This window comes from Apteryx mantelli, chromosome 18, assembly GCF_036417845.1.
Source record: "Apteryx mantelli isolate bAptMan1 chromosome 18, bAptMan1.hap1, whole genome shotgun sequence".
Classification (NCBI taxonomy): domain Eukaryota; kingdom Metazoa; phylum Chordata; class Aves; order Apterygiformes; family Apterygidae; genus Apteryx; species Apteryx mantelli.
The window spans coordinates 15,531,546-15,554,788 of NC_089995.1; the positions used below are offsets into that span (position 1 = coordinate 15,531,546).

Sequence of the window (23,243 nt, forward strand, 5' to 3'; positions counted from 1 at the left end):
ACTGGGTAGGATTTTCCGTGTAACCTGAACTCCTTGGCAGCACCTGGGTTATGATCTAGAAAAGGGGCTCAGCAGCCTGTAGGACTAGTCTTCTTAAGTGTCTTAAATACTGGTGACTTGTTCTGAAGGAGTTAATTCTGTTTGGTTCTGCAAGAGATAAGTCTAATGATAATAGACAAAATTCTGTAGCCCTACTCAACGTTTGAGATAGACAGTTGCATAAAATGCTTAACTCCTTTGAAATTACAGCAAATATGATACTTAGTTGTTAGCACTGCAGTCATCTCCTAAAAGAAACTGGGGGCCCATCAACTTGTCATCGCTGGCATGCCATACAAAATTAATCTAATCTAATGGGCGGTAACTCATGTGGTTTTAGTGAAAGACGATCCTGCTTAACTAATCTCCCCGAGTTCTTCTGAGCAGGTTTCAGACAAGATTGATAATAGGAGGGTACACATGACATAATCTAATGGATTTTTCAAAAGGCTTCTGACAAATTTCCATATGGTATTTCCCCTGCTTAAGCTGCATGCTGCCGATATCCCAAATTGGGCAAGAGAATGGGTAAAGAACCAGTGAAATCACAGGAAATAAAGAGAAGAAGAGCTATAGCATATACTGCAACTAGAATTATCTAGCAGCTTCCAACTGCTCTTCCACACTACTCAGCATGGCTGGAAAGTGATGCCATCTGCATTCACTAATGAAAACTTGTTTAGGACAGGTGCATAACAGAAAAGAGGGCAAGATGCCATTAAAGATACCACTAAAGAGCAAATTTAAATTTACATTAGCATAAGGCAGATAAATATTTTTATCTGGCAGTGAAATAATATATACTGGATATAGGCACACAAAACTGAAAGACTCCAGTGAATGGATATTGGTTAGTACTGGAAAGGGACTTTTGAGCTGACGAAGGAATGATTTATTATCATTTACATAACCTGGCATTTGTGCACACTAAAGGCCAGATTTTCAAAGTGCTCTGCGCCTGCAGTTGGGGCCAGGATTTCAGCTGCAGACGCAGAGCCAGCCGCTCCCATCATTTCTCCAGTGTTTAATTTGCCACATGTCAATCAGAGTGTTGATTTGCAAGTGCCCATAATAGGTGATGCTGAGAGATGAGCGCTATTGAAAATTTGGGAATGTGTCTTACTGGCAGCTTTTGAGTCCCCAATGCTGGAAATATTCGCCGGCCAGGATCCCTGATCAGTCATATGATAAATCAAGGACTCGAAAGCAAAAAAAGAATGCAGATAATGCATCAGAATATGCTTAAACTGGACGTGCTCCATGAAAATCAATGCTAAATGATAGAATTAAGCACCAGGAAAGGCTGTGGCAAAATCACAAGACACACTTTACATAATGAGGCAAAATCAAATCAAAGGCAAGAAAGAAAGAAAATGGAATAAAATCACTGAAGAAGCAATAAAATGCCATCACTGAAGTCTGAGTGAGACAAAATATCTGTGTTAAAGGGACAGATCCATCAGAAAGATGCATGGTTTAGTCTGCCATTTTTACCTGTTCTTGACAATTAACTCTTAAGAGAGTATGAGAAACATTTTTGGTTTGTTTGCTTTGTGTGTTTGGCGAAATACGGGCCGTGGCTGGGTGGTAACTGGGTAGTTCTTGTTTGGACTGGGAGGTGAGACTAGACATCAAAAGGGGTGAAAAAATATTCCAAGCAAAAACCCAATATGTAAAAGAAGAAGTGAGAAAGGGACATGTGTCTCCCGTACAACCCCAAGGTCCTGTTTGCTGGGCCGGTTTCTGCGTTGCTGTGCTGCTTTGTGGGAGCGGGGACATGACCGTGAGGACCGGCTGAACGCTCCCACCCTGACTGCTCCCGTCTCTTGTTTGCAGTATTCCGGGGAAGTTCCTGAAAACAGAGTGGAAGTTGTGGTAGCAAATTTGACGGTGATGGACCGGGATCAGCCTCACTCGCCCAACTGGAACGCCGTCTACCGCATTATCAGCGGGGACCCCTCCGGCCATTTCACCATTCGGACTGACCCCATCACCAATGAAGGCATGGTAACTGTCGTGAAGGTAAGTGGGAAGCCATGGCAGATCCGTATTTGTCACCGTTCATGCTAGCTGGGTCCACAAGGATGGTCAGAAGCCTCCAGTTATTTCCTGTCTTCCCTACCTGGGAGTGCGAGCGCTCGACTCCCTGTCCCTTGTTTCCGTAGCTCGCTGCGTAGGTGTCCTGCATACTTTTACTTCAGGCTTATGCCACTGATTCTGGGTTTCCCACCTACTTATTGCTCAGCCCACTGTAAGCTCTTACAAACTCCCACGTGCTGCGGGCAGTTCCCAGCATCCAAGCCCAACTTGCACATACCGTTCCTGCCGAGCCTTCTGCGCCCTCTGAGTGGGACTGGAGACGGGCTGTACAGTCCTGCCCTGTCTGGCAGGTTCAGGACCTTGGAAGCTTGAACCCTCAAGGTGTTTGCAACAGGTATCAAATTCCCTTCCCCTTCCTGCCTCCAAACAGCATGACTTCATCTTCGTTTGAGAGTTTGCTTCCCATTCGGTTACCTAAGACCAGCAACGCAGGCAGTGAATGCTGCTGCAGTAATTACACGCAGTCAGAACATAACTGAATTCATTCAACGTTCAGTGAATCCCTTCCCAGATAAGATCCCTATGGATGTTCCCACTGACTACCAAGAAAGTGAAGGAATCACGAATAGGCTGCTGTGAGCTTCCACTACACACACTGTGCACTGCACCTGCAAAGAATAATACGCGCTGGGAAGAACAAAGGCTGTGTCTTTTGAAAAGTCTGACCTTCTCTAACAAAAAGTTTTAATCAACCACTTAGGATGAAACGCTAACGTTTAAAGAGCAATGTGATTAAAGAAAGCTCTGTGGAAAAAAAAAGAACCTCACTCCCTTGTAGCTAATAAGTTGCAGTCATTCTTAATGTATTCAGTGCTAGGAAAAATGACATTGGTGAAATGCCATAGAGGTTAGGCTGGTAGGAACGTGTGAGCTTGTCCTGTTCTCCGGCCCTTAGGCTATCCGTGTGTGTCTGCAGATGCCACTTTGTTGAAACTTTAAGGGAAACATCATCTTACCTGCTAGATGATATTTCAGCAAAATCTTTTTATTTATCACTCTTTATTGCTCTGTAATGACAGTTGACAGGCTTATCTGGTGCAACGTTACAAAACCTCTTCAAGCTCAGCTGTAGTTCTAGACATGCATATATATGGATGTATATGTAGGTAACTACACAAATCTATATGTGTATACTTTCTGATTAAAGAAAGAACATTCAACAAAGTTAAATGAAACAACTGAACTTTCTTTGACATCAGCAGCCAATCTGAAATCAAAACGATGCCACTTTTGCTAAAGGGGGGAGGACGCTTTATTCTTAATCTAGTAAAGTGTCATGACTGTAATTTAAAGCTACATCAAAGTGAAAAACGGGATTTACATGATCACTGCCACACAAGGATTTTTGCATAATGAACCATCCTTATTCAGAACTTGCAGGGAAAAAAGAGGGCAGATTTGTCAAGACACCATTGATGCTGGTGTTGGTTTCCCATTGCTATGTAACCCAGAGTGATCACAATGCAAAGAACCACATGAAAATCCTATCTTGTCATGTTGAGCTCAAAGCCTGAAATTGCATTGAATGCCTTCACTATATAACCTCACCTGATCCTCCTGGGTGACCAGAATTTCTTACCCTTATCAAGCCGGGAGGCTTTTTGGTAGATTTTCAGCAAGGAGAATGAGCGAAATTGCTTGTGATTAAATTTTCATGGTGAAGAAGGGAACACTCTTAGGATTCCACCTTTTTCTTTGAAATATTTTGTTCTCAGTTAATAAGTGATTATGCTTAAAGGTTGGGGGAATGTATGCAAACCAAACTGGGTGGCCATTCAGAGCTCAGTCTTTGCGGTGTGCAAGCAGTCTCTCCCTATTTGATTCCTAATACTGATTGAAAACATATATAACAAATCAAGTCAAGTAATGAACCTTTTCTTCCAAGCCCCTACATGACCGGATTTCATGTGGCTCTTTGAAGCTAGTCATACGAGACTCCTGCAAGGAAATGGCTTCGTGTCTAGGCCTACAGCAAGCCAGAGACAGTGCAGAAAAGGGCATTTGTGAAGAATCCCACCCCTCTGTCAGCAGATCGAAAGGGCCAGAAATACTTCCAAACCAAGAAGCCCTTTGGTATTCAGATGATGCCCACAACAGCAGTTTTGCAGCCGCTCTCAGCAAAACCATGATTGCCGCTGCAGTCTGATCATCCAAATGTAACATTTCCTTTTTCTGTTCATGCATTTTCCAAACCATTTCCATAACAGTGCAAGACCCTAATCTTCAAAGAAAGCCTTGATCAAGGGGAGGGAGTCACTTCCCACTCTGCTGAGGCGCAGCAGAGTCAGAAGACAATCTCCGAGAGCAGCAGTGGCTGCCCTGTGGCAGCTGGCTGAGTAAAATGTTATTATAAACTCTGCATGGATCAGAGCTGTGAATTTATAATGGAGATGCTTCTGAAAGCTTCTGTTATTATTTGCCTCAGCAATAACATAAGGCAAATTTGTTGCCTTTAGTTAAAAGTACCTTGAGAAAAGAAGGACACATGGCAAGCCCTCAGCTTCAGCCTGCTGAATCTGGATAGGAGTCTCGTGACAGAGGAGGACATTCAGCATCTGAAGATCAGGAGATGTTTCAGAGCCATTTAGGCCAGGTCGGACACTGAACAGCCAACCAGGGATGGCTGCAAAGGTGCTCCCCGTTTGGCTGGAGCAAAACCCAAGGAGGGAGACCTCATCTCCGAGATGGCTCAGTAGCAGGTCCTGGCACCATGCAGCAGTCGTGACCTGATTGCTATGCAAATTATAATGGGCAGAATCAAAGGCTGTGTTATTGCAGCATATAGACTCCTGAACTAACTTAGAATTAATTAGCAGAGGCAACCCCAGCGGTCAGACCGCAGCAGCAGACTCACAGCAGCAGCAGCATTAACCCTCCCACTGCCCACCTTCCTCGTGCTCCAATTTATGGTTTTAACAGCAATCTCCGGAGGCGGGTTTTTCTGGGCATGAACTGTACAAATGCACGTGCTTCTTGGACATGAAATAAAAAAGTAGGCGGCAGGCCAACACCTCCTCCTCCTAAATGTAATGGCTCCCTGAGCTTTTGCTCCTGCTGTCGCCTAATCGATATGTAGCGTTTCCAGTGACATGCCTGGAGATGGGAAGCGTTAGTGCGGGGTGAAGAGCTGAGAACACGGTGTACTCTTTGCACCTTTACCCTCTGCTTTAGGTCTCCTCAGAAGGAGGCAGCTTTAGGGAGCAGAAATGTCAACTGTCCTGGTAGAAAGGGCTTATTACTGTGTGAAATAAGTCTGGTTAGGACTGGACTGTGCCTGGCTGCAGGGAAGTGCTGCCCCAGTTGGGAGCAGTAGCACAGACATTTCAGTTAGACACAGGCTCTGGATTTCACCTTTTTCTTTCAACACACCACGTGGACTGGGGCTCTGCTAGGCCTGGCAGAAAGGGAGGCAGATTGGCACTGAATGAAGCGTCATGGACACGGTCCCACCACGTGGCACCGATCCCTGCAGGAGAGCCTGCCGGGGGGGCATTACCCGAGTAAATACCGCCCAGCCCCGCTCCCGATGCCAGGTTTGTGCATCCCTGGTTTTGGAGCTCCAAGAAGAGACATAAAGAAGCCAAGTAAGCAACTATACACTTTTGGGGGAAAAAAAAAAAAAAAGCACTCCCTTGCATCAGGCCACGTCCTCATGGATGTGTGCGCGGTCACGGTGTGCTCTGTGCCACAGGGCAGGGAGCCGGCAGCTTCCCACGCCAGCCCCACGCTGCTCCAGTCTCCCCCCGCGCTTCGAGTGCTGCCCGGGCAGTCCTGGCTCTCTGTACACGGAGTTAGCAAATAGGCCAGCACAGAAAAAATGACGAATGAATGAATATAAATTAGAGGGGCAAGAAAGAAATTCAGGAAATGCATTAGTCAAATTGTCTCAAGGCCTTGAATAGTATTTAAATGAGAACTTTTACCATGCATCTTTTTTGAATGCTGTTTAGTCCATGAGTCAGTGCTGGTGGGTGTATTGGGAATCTTTATGCTTCCTTTTATTTATTAAATGTTGGCCCTGCCTGTCAGGAAACCATTTAGCACTAGGAACATTTGCACTTCAATCGAATAGAGATTCCGCTGTTTTACCTTTTGCCCCTGAAGTTTGTTTCTCTCTTGTAGCCTCCTATGATTTGATTTGTCTCCTGACAATACTGGTTTTTAAACAGAACATGGGAGCCAGATCTTCAGCTGGTGTAAATCAGTATCGCTCTGCTGAAGTCAACGCAGCTATGGCATTTTGCACCAGTGAGTGTCTGCCTTGCAGATTCAGCGCTGGAGAAGGTATTAGGGAGAATGGTTATGCTTCTAAATTCATAAATTGCAGCAAAGCATTTTTGAACAAGCAGAGGTGTGATCCTGCATAACTCAAGCCTCCCCGGCAGATGATTAGCAACTTCCCTCGTAATAATTAGTGGGATGGTTTAGAGATTATTATTACACTGCAGTTCAGTCAGTTGTGCCCGCTAAGGCTTTTCACTCCTCTAGCTCCTAAGACACACTTTTTTATATGTGCGTGTTGAGGAGAAATCTGTGGCCACCCAACGGTAAAATATACCTGCAGGAATGTGCAGGCAGCCTTAAGACATCAGGCATCTCGCGAAAAGGCTAGAGGTCCCACCAGAAGGGCCGCCTGATTAGCAGAACCAGGCATTGCTCCTTGCAGCTCAACCTTTGCTTATAATCTTCCTTAAGAGGAAAAATGAAGGACACTTCAGGCTCAGGAGTCCACACAGACTGACCCAGTTACTTAGTCAGCAGCTCTAAATGCTAATAACACTGTTAAGTACCTGTCCAGTTCCTTTTAGCAGGCTCTGCCTGTTGCCTTTGTAGAAGCCCTTGCTGGATCTCTTCATTGAATGCTAAGCTAACACAGGCACCTGCTTTTTTGGAAACCACTTAGCACTGGAACAAAACACAAAGCAAATCCTCCCTAACATTTGCAATTTTTATTTTGTGTTTTTTTAACCTCCCAAATAGTGGAGGGCCAATCCTAGCTAGATTTCTAGAAGTGGGACTCCACAGTGGCATTATTGATTAAAATGAAGCTGGTTTGGATTTATGCCCTTGAGAGAACAAGGTTCAAAAAGAAATGAGATGAGACAATGATATCATCTGCCTTCTAAATCTTCCAGCTTTCAACCAGCAGGTGGAATTTATTCTCTGCATGGATCTATCCTTGCTTATTTGTTTGTTTTAGGCAGTCGATTATGAGATGAACAGAGCTTTCATGCTGACAGTGATGGTATCAAACCAAGCTCCACTGGCGAGCGGAATCCAGATGTCCTTCCAGTCTACAGCAGGAGTCACCATTTCAGTTATGGATGTCAACGAAGCACCGTATTTCCCAACGAACCACAAGTTAATCAGGCTGGAGGAAGGGGTGCCTACGGGGACAGTCCTGACAACATTTTCAGCTGTGGATCCTGATCGCTTCATGCAGCAAGCAGTAAGGTGGGAGACCAGGCAGCCAAATGAAGTCCTTTACGATCAAGAGCGGGATTTCAGCTGTCGAAGTCTGGGGAGCAAAGCAGCTGAAATCTAATTCGTAAACTGTCTGGTATGATATCACTAAACTGCTTGGCAGATATTCGCACCCTCAGCCTCGTGCTTGCAGGGCGCTCTGCAAACTTGGCCCTTGCGGTCCTCCTCGCAGGGAGCCGGGCTCTGAGCCGCGGCGTTCCTGGAGGCAGGCACGAGCGGCTCTCCCCATGCTGTCTCACAGAGGGCAGGGGCTTCTCCGCTTCTGATTAAACCGGTCGATAGCAAGGGGCCCCTATGTTGTGATGCAGACCAAGGCCAGGGCTGGCTTGTGCCGCGTGTTTCCTCTCTGCCTTGTCAAGGATGCTTCTGCCCCTGCAGTTTGTGCACTATATAAACACAGTGCGCAGAGCATTACCGAAAGACAGTTTTGTCATTTCTGTATTACAGAGGGGGAATGGAGGCACAGAAATTTCCAGAGGGAGTGACTGGGACTTTTAATCGTGTCTGGCGTTGCTTCCAAAGGATTTAGCTCCAGCTTCCACCTGGCTTTAAAAAGCCCACTGTGAGATTAGCTGTCGGCCCATTAAGAACAGGGCTCGGTTGTTTACCAACAGCTGCCAAACAGCTCTTAGGTTGCTGTATAGTTAAAAATTGCCCAAGCAATCAGACACCCATGTGCGCGATGTTGGCCCTCGGTGTGTCTCGGACCGACCCCAGTTAGCATTGAGCGCCCCAGCAGCCCTTGCTGCTCTGCAGTGAGCCAGGTTTGTGCTGACCTTCTGCCCTTTGCCTCTGGAGCCACTGCCAAACCCGATGTCCCTGACATCTGCTTTCCCTATGGATGGGATTCAGCTTGCATAATTTTAGCCTTCTAAAAGTTAAGTGTCAGTTTTAGCAGTCTGAGATCCCCCCGGAGTCCATGCTGAGGCACTTGCTGGGTTTTGTCCCATCCGAAGCTCTGTCACATTGGGAGCTGAGGCCACATTTCGAGGACCCCGACATCAGTGAATCGCAAGCCTCCCCGTGTAGAAATACCTTGGCACCTCCCCACTGCACAGAGAAATGCCAGTAAATTTGAGCAGCCTGGCTGTGACGTTCTTAGCCGTTCTCCTCCCGAGAGGGAGGCTGCCCACCCGCGGGGCCGGTCCGGGCGGTTTGCGCGGGCAAGTGCCTGGTTTGCACGTAGGTGCTGCTTGAGCAGGAGCACAGGCTTTTGACGCACACACGCAGAGCCGCGTTTTGATATGCATTTTATTGAAAAGTGTGTGTGAAAATGAGAGTCCTTCTCACGCCTTTCACAAGTATTTCAGCCTCTGTCCGTGCACATGAGAAATGCATTTCCTGCTAATACGCAGGTATTTCTGTGTCCACAGAGGTTTCTTTTATCCCCCAAATTTAAGGGCTGCAGTAGTTTTGGCAAAACAGGCGAGGGTACTGTGTGACCACAGCTGAGGCCATGTAAACTTTCATCAGTTGTGACATTTCATGTCAGGAAGAGTTCGAAGTCTTTCACCTGGCACAGAGCTGCCTGCCCTAGAAAATAACTGTTTATTCACTGCCTCGTCTTGCAGTCTTTAGACAGGTGCTGCAGCTGTTAAGGAGAGAGCTTATGCTAACTAACAAGCCAGTTTTGCTTAGTTTCTTTGTGAAATACTGGCCTTTGAAGGGGCTTTATTTTCTCTGACATCTGTACTAATGCTGGTTGCAGAGGAGGGAATAGCTTGTGTTTGACTGAATGCTCCCTCTAATCTGGAGGTGGTTGGATTGTAATCCGGAATGAACATCTGCCTTTTCTGGGAAAAGGACAGGCTCTGCTGCGCCGTTCCTGTGATCACCCGGTGCGTGCGCAGGATCTTGTAAGACCGTCTGTAAATATGAACGGCAAATTACTTGAGTTGTTTTTTTCTAGGGCTCCCAGGACACACATTTTTTGAATCCAGCAGCACTTGGTTTCCAAACACAAGTGCAACACTCTCTTATCTCCTCTTCATCAGGACAGCCGTATGCCTCGGCTTTGCAAGAAGCAGCGGGGCGTTGTTAGGGTCCCAGAGCAGTCTTTGTGAACAACACCAAAGGATATTTTGTTTTTTCTTTCCAGTTGGCGTTGTTGAGTTAGGAAAAAAGATGCACTGAAGGTTAAGCATACAGATCAATGATAAGCAGTTCTCGGAGAACAGGATCCAGCTGCTGTATCCTTGCATACAGCTTTCAGAGTCTCTCTCTGAATAGTTTTTGATGAAATACAGTTTTTACAAATAGAAGAAAAGGAAGTGGAAGCATCTCCCAGCAAGGCACAGCTTGGCATGGCCAGTGTCACACCTCAAATATCTTCATTAGCTGCAGACATATTCACAAAGCCAGCTTTGAAGCTGGATTCCTGGTCATTTAGCAGTGAAAGGGCAAGAGATCAACAGTAATGTTAAAAAGAAAAGAACACACCCCAAAGAATCTAGCTCCATGAAGCGTAATTCTTTCCTTTGGCAGGGGCTTTCACGGTTGTATTGCTGATGTCCTGTCCACATGGATTCACACAGCTCCAGTTTCACTTTGAGTTTCAGCTTCAAACAGCCCATTTTTGGAAAGGGATATTCACCAAAAGCCTGACTTTCTCCTGTCTGCATCTCAAAAAACAAAGAGTGATATAAAACTATCAGCAGGGTCTGAGATACCCATGAAACAAAATCAGCTTTTTTTTTGCTTATTTCAATAACTTATAGTATGGTCATTTATTAGCTTCCAGCTTAATGGCAGATAATAAGGGTCCATTAGGAAGCTGAGAGGTAGAAATCGAGAGCAATGAAGAGAATAAAGCCAAGAAAAGACAAACCGAGAAAGATAAACAAAATGTGCTTAGTACCATTTGGAAAGGTTTGCCCAAAACAAACCGTGCTTCCTCCAGCTCGCTATGCAGGACACGAACAGAGTGCCACAACACGCAGCTCTTGGTCGGAGCAGGGCACGCTGGGGACTGCCAAAACCTGTGCCAAGGTACGTGCTCGCGTCTCAAGGCTGCCAGCCAGTCTGGAGCCAGGGATGCACTGAGTGATTTCAGGTGATTAGGGCTTTGGCACAGCTGTAATGAAAAGGTTTGAAAAAACCCCTTGATTCCGGTGCTGCTGATTGCCTACCAGCAGCTAAGGACTTCCGCAACAATGTGCTATTAGTTTCAACTTCGAAAAGGGCAAACCGAGATCAGATAAAACCCGTGGCTCCCAGGAGACAGGGTCTGTGGCGAAGGAAGAGCCAGGGACAGGAATTGCCAAAGCTTTCTCCATGCCATGGTCCCACCAGGTTCTCCATCCCATGGTCCCGCCACGTGCTTCTCTTTGCTCTTGTGGACTTTGCTGACGCAGAGATCTCTGGAGTCACATACGGGCTGCGCTCCAGTGCGTCTCCTCTTGCTCGTAGCTGGTGTCGCTGCTCAGAGCTTGCTGCCGGCCAGTGTGCCATGCTTGCGGCATGCTGCTCCAGCTGCTAACCGCTCACTAACGCATCCTGTGCCCAGCCAGCCGTCTCCCCTGTCGCTACTCCTCAAACCTCCCACGGTCGTGCTGGTGTCTTGCCCGCTATTCAGCTTATAGCATAGAAAAATGTTGCAGGAGAGCAGACCTAAAACTGCTTCACCTCTGGGTTGATGCCTTAATACCGCTGTGAGTTCCTGTTATGGTGCCACCAAGGCAATTGCTGCTGAAGGCACAGTTCTAATATAAAAGAGGTGACTTGGTCAAAGTGATGTTTAACATGTCTAAAGACTGCCCTTCTTTCACTGTGGTATTTCCTGAACTATTGTTTATTAGGGAGGGGCAGCAAACAGAGATATCCATGGCTTTAGAGCAAGAGCTATTCAGGAAGGGCAACATGAAGGGAGAGAGAGGGAGAGGGCGAATCTGTCCTCCAGTTCAGGCATGTGAATGCAAGGTCATTGCAGACCCCATTGCTCCTTAGCTGCAGAGGCCTCGGGCTATGTCCACGGTCAGGAACAGGAAGCTGGCGTGTTAGTGGCACTTAGTGGGAAGAGAAACCTTTAAAAGGAAAGAAATGGGAAAATTGAATAATTGTAGAGGTCAAAAACCAACTACTCAATTAGTATTTTGTTTGTCAACAAAACCAGTTATCCAAAGGTCCTTTGAATCATGGGTCAGGAGTCCAGAAAAACCTTATTTCAAGCAATATTAAGGATGTGTCAGTGAAAAGACTGCCATGTATTTATTTCCTTTCTCTGTAGATACTCTAAGCTGTCAGATCCTGCAAACTGGCTGAACATTAATGCCACAAATGGTCAGATCACTACTGCTGCTGTCCTTGATCGAGAGTCAGACTACATTAAGAATAATGTCTACGAGGCCACATTCTTGGCGGCTGACAACGGTGAGCCCAGGCTTCACATTGTTCATGCTTCAATAAGACCCTAATGTGATGCATTAAGAGAAATGATGCCCTGACAGAGTTGTCAGTATAAGTTATCTTTTTCCCAGTTTTTATGGTCAAAAATGTGAAAGGGGGACGGGAAATTGCTGGAGTAAATTAAATGTGCACAGTATACGAAGAGTGTTATTAAGGGAAAGGGAGGGCAAATGGAAAATCGATTTGGGGAGTTCAGTGTAGCAGTGTAGCCTGAACTTAAAAAAATAGCAAAGGGATGTGATCTCCAAGTGCTGCTGATCACACCAGTCCTGGTAATCGTCCCAAACACTATGATCAGAGCATTCAGGAAGCCTTCCATCAGGAAATCAGAAATAATTGCAGGGGATGGAAGGAGGGTATTAAAAATAAACCAATCCATTGAACTGCTAGAGCTTTCATGAGAGGCGTCTGTCTGTCTGTCATCAGAGCTAATCTCTCTCTGTCCATTTTCACTTCTGAAATGTCCAACCATCATCAGAGCACCTGGATGCTGATGTACTTTATTACTGAAGTTGCTGAAGCCGGTACAGATCTTCTCACTGAGATGTCCTGTTAAGGCTTGCTCTTCTGTAATCATTAAAGATCACACAGCACTTTTGGTCAAATTAGCCCTGTGAACCTTAGCGCTGACCGTGATCAAGGGCAAGCAAGTCATTGCTGCTGTCCTGGATTTCTCTTCCTAATTCTGATTAGTAAGAGCTGATGACTCTGTTACAATCCATGCCTGGATGTGGCCACACTGTTATTTTACTTGTCTGTTCCTTCAGTCGGAAAAGCCTTTGCGGAGGGCTCAGCAGACTCCCTGAGCAAGGGAAATGCCTTCCTTCCCCTCTCCCACCCTCACCTTCCCCCTGAAGGATGCTAGGTGCTCACATAAGCTGGTATACAAACTTGAGCCGTGCTTCAGCAACAAAATGATGTCGAGACTTGGCTGTGAGCGCCTCAGTATGTTGCTCATACACTGTAGGTGCTTTCAGGACAGTTTCTGTGTCAAGCCTTGTCATCCCTCCAGCTGAAGGATGCTAAGCACGTGTAAGTAGATGTAGTGGTGCTTACAGCGCTAATGAAAACTTCCTTCCTCTTCCCGCAGGCTTTGGCTCTGTCATTGCGTCTTGGTTCGTGGGGGCAAGACAAACTCATGGGAGAGTTTTGATGCCGAGTAACAGTACCAAGGAGCAAAGTTCCTCCCTTTCCTTGTGCCAGCAACAGTAGGGTCAAGGGGGTCGCACAGCCTGTGCCTCCTGCATCCGACCACTCTAAGCTTCCCTTCTGGGACCTGGCTGCAGAGCTGCTCCCCAGGGAACGCAGGCATGCGGGGGGCGCGATGCCTCGCTGAAGCTGGGGCAGAGCCCATTTGTAAGGGTAATAACAGGAAGGGTAATAACAACCCAGCCACCTGACGGAAATGGGGGCTCAGAGGGTCAAGCCTTGTAAAAGTCTAGATGCTGGATCTCAACAGGTCTGCAAGGGAGCTGCTCTTCTCTGAGAGGGACCTGAGGCCTGTGACAGGCAGACGCTGCATATCCCTAGTTTTCCGCCTGGTGTGTTGGCTTTTGGCTCTCTCAGTCACTGCTGCTGAAGCAGCATAAGCTGATCAGATGTGGTGGAGGTGTGGACACGTCCCTCATCCTTCTCTCCCTGCTCAAGAGGAGCGACAGTTCTGCTGGCCGGGCAGACCAGGCGACCGGGGCAGTGGACTCCTAAATAGCCCCAAGAAGATCTGGCAGCATTCGTTTGCAAGCACCCCAGGGCAAAACAAATCAAATGAGTTGGCCAAGGCTTCACACAAAAGCTGTAGTAGAGCTTGAACCCACCAAATCCATCCTCACCATCTGATCTTGCAATCCAGGGTTCATGGTACAGCGTGATTTTGGGTTAACCCCTTTCTTTGTCCTTGGTGCTATGCATCACTGCCTCCACATCCATCATTCAGCAGCTCAGAAAGTGAGGACCTAGAAAAATCTCTTTATTTTGAAAAATTAATCTATCATTGGTACATTGCAGCCATTAGAATGCACATGAAGCAACACCTTATTTAAAATTCTCTCTGGAGTGCTTAGGATATCAGCTAAAGTTTCATCTAGGCTAATAGGCTCCTTTCACATTTATCCCAATTTCCAGCTTCTCTATCATCACATACTCATCAAAGCAAGGCTTTGGATTGGGGTTTTTGGTGGTTTTTTTTTTACTTTTTTCTGGAAGAAGAAGCAACATCTTGTTTCCTTAAATTCTTTTTGCTATTTTCAGTATATGATAAAAGAGCTAGTCTGCTAAACACTCTTTTGGACATTCTCTCTTTCTTTCCATGGACTACACAGAGATGTTTACATAAGAAGAAAAAGCTTGGCTGCAATGCAGCGGGGGAAGTAAAGGGAATCCTAATCAACAGAGTATTTTTTGACTGCTTTCATAGGAGAGTGAGGCTTCTGAATCACACTGTGTCTACACAAGTATGGAGGCTAATAGCGTTTGAGCCCTTCAGCAGAGTTCAACCAGTCTCACAGAGAAGTTGAGATTTCAAATATATTATGTTTCAACAGATTTCATAAAATTAGGGAAGAGGGTAGAGAGGACTGTGCCCTGCCTTGGCATCAGAGTCCCTGTGGGACCTCACCTCATGATGCTGTAGGAGACCTGGCTGCATCAGTGCCTCTGCTCACAGGCTCCTGGTTTGAGTCACCCTTTCACTCCTCCCTACTCGTATCTGGCCTTTGGGGTGATCCCTTTGCATTCTGCAGGTACCCAGTGAAAAAGGAATCGCTTGTTAGCCACAGGCAGAGTTTACTTCATTTCTGCCACTATTTGTCAGAACAGTGGTCCAAGTTAGGCATTTCTTTCTGCTCAAGCAGAACGGGAGCGACTCCTGCTTGCAGCCGAACGTGAAACCCTGTTGTTTTTTGCCTTGCTCCAGGAGTGGAGTCTCTGGGACTGGTCCTGCCAGGTACCAGGTCATGCGTGCAATTTTTCTAGAGCATGCCTTTGAAAATACTGAGATCTTGTGAAAAAAGTAATGAGGGACTATTCAGCAGTTAAATGTGTATGCAGCAGTTACATCTTCCTTGTACTTTTGAAATATTCTTATTACTATTTCAATCATAATTTCAGGCAATGGACCAACTTCTCCACGGGGGTCAGTGGTGTTATGCTAGTTCACATCTCTTGAGCATTAAGTCTGAGGGTCCTTTGTAGGATCCTTCAATACCTGCTCTATCTGTGGCCTTACTCTCTCACAGGACAGCTGAAATGATTTGAAATATTTCATGGTTTGTAGTACTTGGCCATTTAAAATACATTTAATTTTCATTTCTCCTGAGACTGCCCAGAATTGCACTCAGGAGCACAAAGAACTAAGTACAACAATACCCAAATACCTGCACAAAGCAGCGTTTGTACATACACCAATTGCAAGTTATTTCAGTCACACGTGAATTAGAGCCTCTTAGGATCGCTAGTTTGCATTCAACCTATCTCGGAGGTTACAGAAGAATGCGGGCCCTGCATTCATCCCAGAAGACAAGTAACAAACAACAGGAAAATCACCTCGCTTGGTCCTGTAAGCCTGTTTCCATGTTCAGCTCCAGCACCCTGATGAGTTGTCTCTCTCTCCAGAAATTTTCAAGGCTGATCAAAGACATTGTTTTAGAGAGAGACCAACTCAGTGCTTTCTAGATGAAAGGATGAGATCAATGATTGAAGAGTTATGTAGGAATATTGAAAGAAGGATTTTCAGGGCTCCTTCAGAGTTTTTGAGGCTTCCTTGGACAACAGAAACGCAAAAGGAATATAGGAAGGAAAGCCCATGTAAGCAGAAGCAATGTTTGAACACGTAGCAAGGGAATAGTTTGCATTGCTTTATATCCAGCACTGGGAGGAAGAGCCAGAACTGAAAATATAAACTTAAAAAGAACCGCTGAAGCAAAGTCGTCTGAGAAAGTAGGCAGTGTGCAGACCTGGAGCAGAGCTGCCAAATGTTTGTGTGGGGATAGAAATTAAAAATACTGAGTCCTTTCCAGGAAGGCTGTTCAGCATTGCTAGTAAGGGCATTAGTTTGTGCAACCGGTCATTAGTCAGCCAGCTGTGACTGTTCGTGAGGAAGGGTTGGAGGACCAAGACCTTTGTGCCGTCCAGTGCCACAGCATCCCTGCCAACTGGGACGAATGTTGAGCGGATGAAGAAACGCATATTGAGACATACTGTTGTTGCCATGGCTTAAGTAGCAGCGCAGCATGTTTTGTGATGGTTAACTCATACCGTAGGATTTGAATCTTTCACCACTAAAGCAAGGGGTGACTCTCAGATGGGCTACAGACTGGACTTTCTTTGAAGCAACATAGTAGTCCACAAATCTGAAAACTGGCTGGCAAGTGCTACAATAAATGCTGACCAATAGATTACACTATTTTCTTTTTTTCCCCCTTCCATGCCTCCTTCTTCCTCTTTTCAGCTGGTGGTTTTTCCTCTTCAAAACAGCACTTACCAAAATTTGGCACTAGCAGCCCAGCGTCTCCTCCTTGTATTTCTAGAGTTTGACTAAAGACATTGCTGTAGGCTACAAATCTACAGAATTCAACCTCCACTTTCTGCAGGAGCAGAAAACAGAAACATCGTGAGGTTTGGGGAAGTTTTAATAATGCCTCTTAAAACAAGGGACTATGAAAATGTAGTTTGTCCCTAATAAAGTCTAAGGAGAGAGGGAGAAAATGCTGGTTTACTGAAATTAGAAGGCAGAGAGGCAGGGGACTGGTACACGGTGTTGTCGTGCCTGCTGTTTCTTGAGTGACACTCATCAGTCGTGGTTCGCCTCTGCCTCTCCCATTCAGGTATCCCCCCGGCAAGCGGCACTGGCACTCTGCAGATCTACCTCATCGACATCAACGATAACGCTCCGGAGCTCCTGCCAAAGGAGGCACAGATCTGTGAAAAGCCAAACCTGAATGTCATCAACATAACAGCCGCAGATGCTGACATCGATCCAAACGTCGGGCCCTTTGTCTTCGAGCTGCCAAGTGTGCCATCTGCGGTGAGGAAGAACTGGACCATAACGCGGCTAAATGGTAAATGGGGCAGGCAATCCTGAGGACATTTGGACTCTGATTCGCTAATGAGACCACGTGCGGTTTCAAACTTCCAAACTTTCCTACTTTTTTTATCTGATTTGTATTTTTTTAAGCACATTATGGCTGACGTTATAGACAAGATAGTTAATCAGAAATGATTTGTATCAGACCTGCAGCATAACTCTAAGAGCCTTGGCACTTGGCTTTTTTTAATGCAGTTCATAATTATGAACAGTTATCAGGACTGAACAGAGTATAAATCATCCATAATGGCCAAGGGGAAAAAAGCTATTATCAGTCTTCCTTATGTTCCAGTGTAATTGTCATAAGCCACAATCAGGATCAATGTTCATTTCTCTGACCGTAATTGCATAAAGGCAGCCTTTTAATTTACCTTGGAACCAGGAGGGCTAGGTAAGTGTGAAGATTACCAGTAGTATGTGAAGGATTTTTATATCGCAGCATGCAACCACAATTGGCCCTAATTGGTCTTCTTATTGGTAGTTTCAGCAGAGGTTTGGAAGTGTCCCGGAGCCTGAGCTGCTGGCTTTGCCTGCAAAGCCGGTCCGTCTCGCTCCGGTCTGACACCCCCCGCCAGGCCAGCGTGCGGAGCGGCTTCGGCTCTCGCCGTTCGGGGGCTCAGTCCCTGCACTGCCAGCCCCTCAGCTCCCGTAACCGCAGGGTCTGCAGCAATGGGAAGGCAAGAAGGAATACGTGGTGGAGCAGGTCCTCAGCAGGAGATGGGCTTCCCCACCAACCCCATGGTGGGAGGGTGGCTGAGCCGGGAGCCTGCACCGCGGCCGGGTGCAGCCCCAACCCAGTGCGGTGTGGTGGGATGCAGCTGCTATTTCCCAACAGTTCAGCTCATTTCAGCACTATCATCCCTATTTTCTTGTCATCACATTTTAAATGCATTCAGCTGGCTACTGATTTGCGATGGGATCAAGCTAGGTCAGCGTGGCAGTAAAAACACATTATTTTGAAAAGCATGGGCTGATTGTTGTCCAAAATGTTAGGGGCGAAGTCTGAAGCTGGACTGCTGGGGTGCGTTGTTGATAGCCTCTTCTGCAGGATCTGGCCGCCTGGTGAGATGGAGGGATGCTGCGGGTATGGCTGCAGGACTCTAGCAGAGTGTCTGTCACCTGTCTGTCTGTCTTGGTCTCTCCAGGCGATTACGCCCAGCTTAGTTTACGAATCATGTACCTGGAAGCTGGCGTGTATGATGTCCCAATCATCGTGACGGACTCAGGAAACCCCCCCCTGTACAACACATCTGTAATTAAAGTGAAGGTGTGCACTTGTGATGAGAATGGAGACTGTACCACCATTGGGGCGGTAGCTGCAGCTGGACTGGGCACGGGCGCCATCATAGCCATCTTGATATGCATCATTATTTTACTCAGTAAGTACCGCAGGAGGTGACACTGCTTGGAGATGTCAAGCCAGAATCAGGCCGTTCAAAATGCAAAGCTGCCAAGCTGATCCCTCTCTCAATTTGCCAGGCCACCAAAGTCCACTCTTCGGTGGTGGTTTGGCTGGGGAGTGGTACTGGTGGCAGAAGAATCAGCCATAATTCCAGTACTGCAACTTGAGTTGCTGTTCTTTTCTTTAACGTGCTCATCGTGACACCAAGCAAAATGAGCAGCAACAGCTTGGAAGCAAAATCTGTCCCACAGTGGCTCGAGGTGTGCCCTACCTCAGAGACCCACTTGGTGCTGTAACCGTGAATTGGTTTGGAGGAAAAGATAAGACTTAGTGCCGAGGCGTGATGCCACCTGTATGCCAAGTTGTCCCTGAAGTCAAGTTCCCTTTTTTCTGGAAAAACTGCTATATTTTTAGCAGTAATGTGAGGTCGTGGGGTCCCATTTCCCATCCTGTTCCCCCTCACCCCATTCCCGTATGCTGTGTTTTTCAAGAGCTGCACAAGCTTCATGCAAAGGACAGAGCCGTGAGCTTTGGGCTGCTGGTGGCAATTCACACCTCGGCGTTCGAACCTCCCTTCACGGCAGCTTGGGCAAAAGGAGCTAGATGACTCTGTGTCTGCATAAGGCTTCCCTTTCTAAGGCTTCCCATAGCTTTACAAACGCTCGTTGCACCTCACAGTACCTTGGCTAGGTAGTGAGTGTGATATGATCCTCCGTGTCTTGCAGGAAAAAGTTAAATGACTTGTCCAAAACCCTGTGGCCAACCAGCGGCAGGCTCCCCGGTGGCTCTCAGGCGGCCGTCTGTCCCCGGCTGGCTGTGGACAGACACACGGGTTCCCAATGCACTGCTTATTACGTCCGGGTTAGTCCCTGCCAAACTCGGTGCATAGCCACAGTTTTCTGGTTGTCCAATCCAAAGGAAAAAAAGAATGATAATTGTTCCCGTTGCTTGTAAAATTACAAGCTTAAAAAAAAAACCCTCCTGCTCTTCCAGAGAGATTCCCCTTGGCCGAGGTGTGGCTCGGGCTCGGAGCACGGCTGGCCGGCTGCGGGCGGCCGGGGAGGTCTCCGGGCGGTGGGAGGAGAGCGCCCGAGGCCGCGGTGCCGCAGAGGCAGCCCCCCTTCTAGCAACCCTCCCGGGCTTTCATGAGCATCGCCAGTAGCTAAGTGTGTACACATTTAAAGATTAAAAATGATATCATTATAACTTCAAGCAGGAGTTGGCACAGTAGGGATAGATAAAAAACGAGCGCTGAAATGAACAATGAGGTAAATATTCATCAAGAAACTCAGGATGAAACCGTGGGGCTCCCATTAAAGCTAATGGGAGCTATGGTGCTAAATCGCATTTAATATTTACCCCCAATGTGTTGAGGCAGAGAGCAGGCAGAGCGACGTATGCTACAAATGTCACCTAATGCAGACACGATACGGTACATTAAGGGAGTGGGTCATCTCTGGGCAAACAGCCGCCCGCCTGGGCCAGGGCTGGGATACGCGGTTGTACGGATGATCCGTCCGGAGAGGGAGCAAGCGAGCGGGGGCTTGGAGGCATGGTCTGCCCGGCTACTCGCCCAGCCGTCCGGGCAGGTGCTGAAGCGCGCGGGGTGCTTCTGCCGGGGCACCGCGTCGGCACGCGGACGTTCTGCTGTGTTTAACTCCTGTGTCTGACGCTGGGTCCGCGTGTCGCATGCGTAAAAGAAGAACGAGGGCCTCGTGAAAGCTTGCGCCGGAAGTAGCAGAGGCCATAAAACACCAGACTTCTTTTTGCTGCTGTCGTATAAATCCAGTGCTCAAATATGATTTAAACAGTTGAAAATCCTATTGACTGAAATTAACTTCAGCTGAAGGACGTTTGATTTAAGAGATTCCTCTTTTCATTTTCAGATACATTATCCCATTTTAAATTATGGTTTTTATTACAAAAGCTTATTTTTACATTCATTGTAATTCTAATTGACTTTTTTTTATCTTCAAGAGCTGCAAAGCACTATATCAGCGATGAAAAATGTAATTTGTGATGAGCAGAGTTTTTCAGTTACATCCTTCTAGTGTTTTGCCTTCTTTATATCTATTTTATATGGTGACCTCTGAACAATAGCCTGGAAAAGGCAGATGTGATTTCTTTGCTTTATATGTCCATTTTAGAGTCAGCAGGTCAAAGTTTGATGGCTTTAAAAGGAAGAAGAAGCAAGGAGACAGATCTGAGGTTGCTCAGGTGAAGAAAGTTTCTGTCTTTACCTTTGCTCAAAGTTTTTTTTTCTTCCTCGTACCTGATGTATTAGCCGCATGAATAGCACATTTAGGAGAAGAGCAATGCAATAAAATAATGAGAAGGGTGAAGACAATAGATTTCAAGAAAAACTACATGCAGAGTGGAAATGGGACTAACAGCAGTAATAGCACTTCCCATTCTGCAGAGTGAATAAAGGAAGGAGAATGCACTACATCCGCTATTGACACTTTGAAGGTCTTTTTTTCCAAGGTAGCTGTAAAGGCGTTAATGGCACAGTTTTTTTTCCACAAGTGCATGAAAAAAGTAGCATTTAAAAAAAAAAGAAAGAAAAAAATAAACCCTGGTAACCATTATAATATTGTCTTTGTGGGCTAGGCGGGTATCTTGTTGTGAGTGACTTGAAAAGCAAAGGCAAGAAAAGGACTTCAATAGTCTGCTAAATAGCTGAGGTTTTATATTGCAGATAAGAGTTACATTTTCTTTCCTTGTCTTTTTTTCTCTCTTGAATAGATCTGGGATAAGCATTAAAGAAATGCTGAACTATCCAAAAACATTTCTGTTAGCAAGCAGGCAGGGATGGCAGCCAGTTGGCACTCAATGGCAGTAATTAGCTGTCCAGTCCTCTTCCCTTCACTCCAGTGAATCCTTGTTGGGGATGAACACTTGGGAGCTGGAAGGAAGGACTCAGAGCCCCTGACCCACCAGCTGGCGCAGCTGTCCTGGCCCCTCCAGAGGTCCCTTCGGCTGTGCGCAGCCCCAGAGCTTGTCTCTTCTCCCCCTCGGTAAAGTGATGCTGAGGGTCCAGGAAGAGGCAAAGGGAAAGAAAATCCCAGAAAAATGTGAGGCGGTGGGAAAACAGCAGCTCCTTTTTCTCCTTCTGCAGCTAAGAAATGCAAAGAGAGTCTGAGGGCTGTTTCCCACCAGAGTTGGTTGTGGTGGCTCTGCTGGTCCGGCATGGTTAACTGAGACAAGAGAGAGCATTAGAGGGTGAACCCAGTGAAATGAAGCTGGATTCCCATCTCCTCTGGGCATCCATCTCCTGCTCCTCCTGCAGATGGCCGCCCTCATGACTGAGAGCACACTGATCTGCACAGCTTCACGTGGGGCTTGCACAGAAAAAGGAGGAGGGAGCTGACACCGGGAGGTGTGACTGCATCAGCTGCCCAAGCTTCATCTTATTCTTGCCTGGTTGCATTTTATGCAACTATTGAGTATGAGAACGAAAACTAGCATATTAACAGGTTTCTTGAAGAAGACAAGGTGTGGTTGCTTTGCGTTAGTGGAGACGCCCTCACATTCCCAGAGCATCTACCCTGTGTCACTGGAGCAAGGCGTAGGCAGTGCACAGCCCCGGGGACATGGCCCTTGGCGAGCCAAGTTGTGGAGCTGGGAGCCCGCATTCCCCTTGGGTAAAGTTGTTTAAGTGCGGAAAACTTTCTTGTCGTTCAGGAAGTGTTAAAGTGTCCCTGTTACTGGGCTGCGAGGGCTCGGCCAGGGCCTGGCGTGTGAATGCCGGTGCCTGCAGAAGTTTGTTGCCTGTTCCCGGATTTGCTCTCCCTTGCCTGCAGAGCTCGCGCTGCTCCCTGAAAGGGTTTCAAATGATCTTAGATCTGCTTTGCAAGTAAATGGCCAAATGCATATGCTAATGTCTTGGCTAATGTGGTTTTTGAAAGCCTCCCTCACTTACCAAAAAAGAATAGGAAAGAGTCCAAATCGGATTAGGTGACCTAGTGTTCCCCAGCCTCCCCAAATCAGGCTTCCTTAACAAACTGCAGACAACTGAGCAAATGATTACCATGGCAAGGGCTCGCAGGCGGCGCTGCCAGCGTTGTGTCGAGCTGGCAAAATATCCACGCACACGAAGGTGGTGGTCGTTTGTCTGCTTAGCGACTCTGCAGCTCTTTTTCCTCTTCCTTTTTCTTCCCTCATAGGAATTCAAGATTTAGATCAAATGCTTTCAGAAAACTTCTGTTTTCATGCTTTCTGTTCTCTTTGCCTTTGATTGTGTTTTACTCCTGGTAAACATCAGCTCAATCAAAGTTCATGATGGATCTTAAAGACTTGTTTGTAGCAGAGGCTTGTCATACTACGTACAACCTTCACTGATCTCTCCCTTAGAAATTAGAACATGCAAGAGCATAAAATTTTATTCCTCTTAATAGCAGCCAGTGAAGTTTCTTCCCCAAACTCACTGAGGTCTGTAATCTATGCTAGTGGTTACATGATACGTGGTTTATTCCACGTTTGTTTAGCTGGAATGCACATGTTGACACGTGCAGGAATTTATTGCGTGGGAGGTTATTTGCAGTATCGTTAACCTGTAACATCAGTGTAAGCTTTGCCTTCATAAAATGGGACTATCGCCACAAAAGTGGCGTTTGCTTCCGCTGCTTGCGGTTGCACCAGTCGGGCCGTGGCGCTGAGCCAGCTGCCCTGCCCGGAGGGGAAGCGGGGCGGCCCTGCGACCCGGCTTTGCCGAAGGCGGCGTGGCCTCGCGCC

General features: G+C 46.8%; 1 protein-coding gene across 1 annotated transcript in view; it reads left to right on the forward strand.

Annotated features, from left to right (window-relative positions):
- CDH4 (cadherin 4) overlaps positions 1-23,243 on the forward strand; it is a 467,566-nt gene that overhangs the window by 439,600 nt on the left and 4,723 nt on the right. Inside the window, exons 9-13 of the mRNA XM_067307737.1 lie at positions 1,876-2,061; positions 7,340-7,593; positions 11,849-11,991; positions 16,848-17,081; positions 18,253-18,486. Coding sequence (XP_067163838.1) covers positions 1,876-2,061; positions 7,340-7,593; positions 11,849-11,991; positions 16,848-17,081; positions 18,253-18,486 — 1,051 coding nt within the window. The remainder of the gene's footprint in view (positions 1-1,875; positions 2,062-7,339; positions 7,594-11,848; positions 11,992-16,847; positions 17,082-18,252; positions 18,487-23,243) is intronic.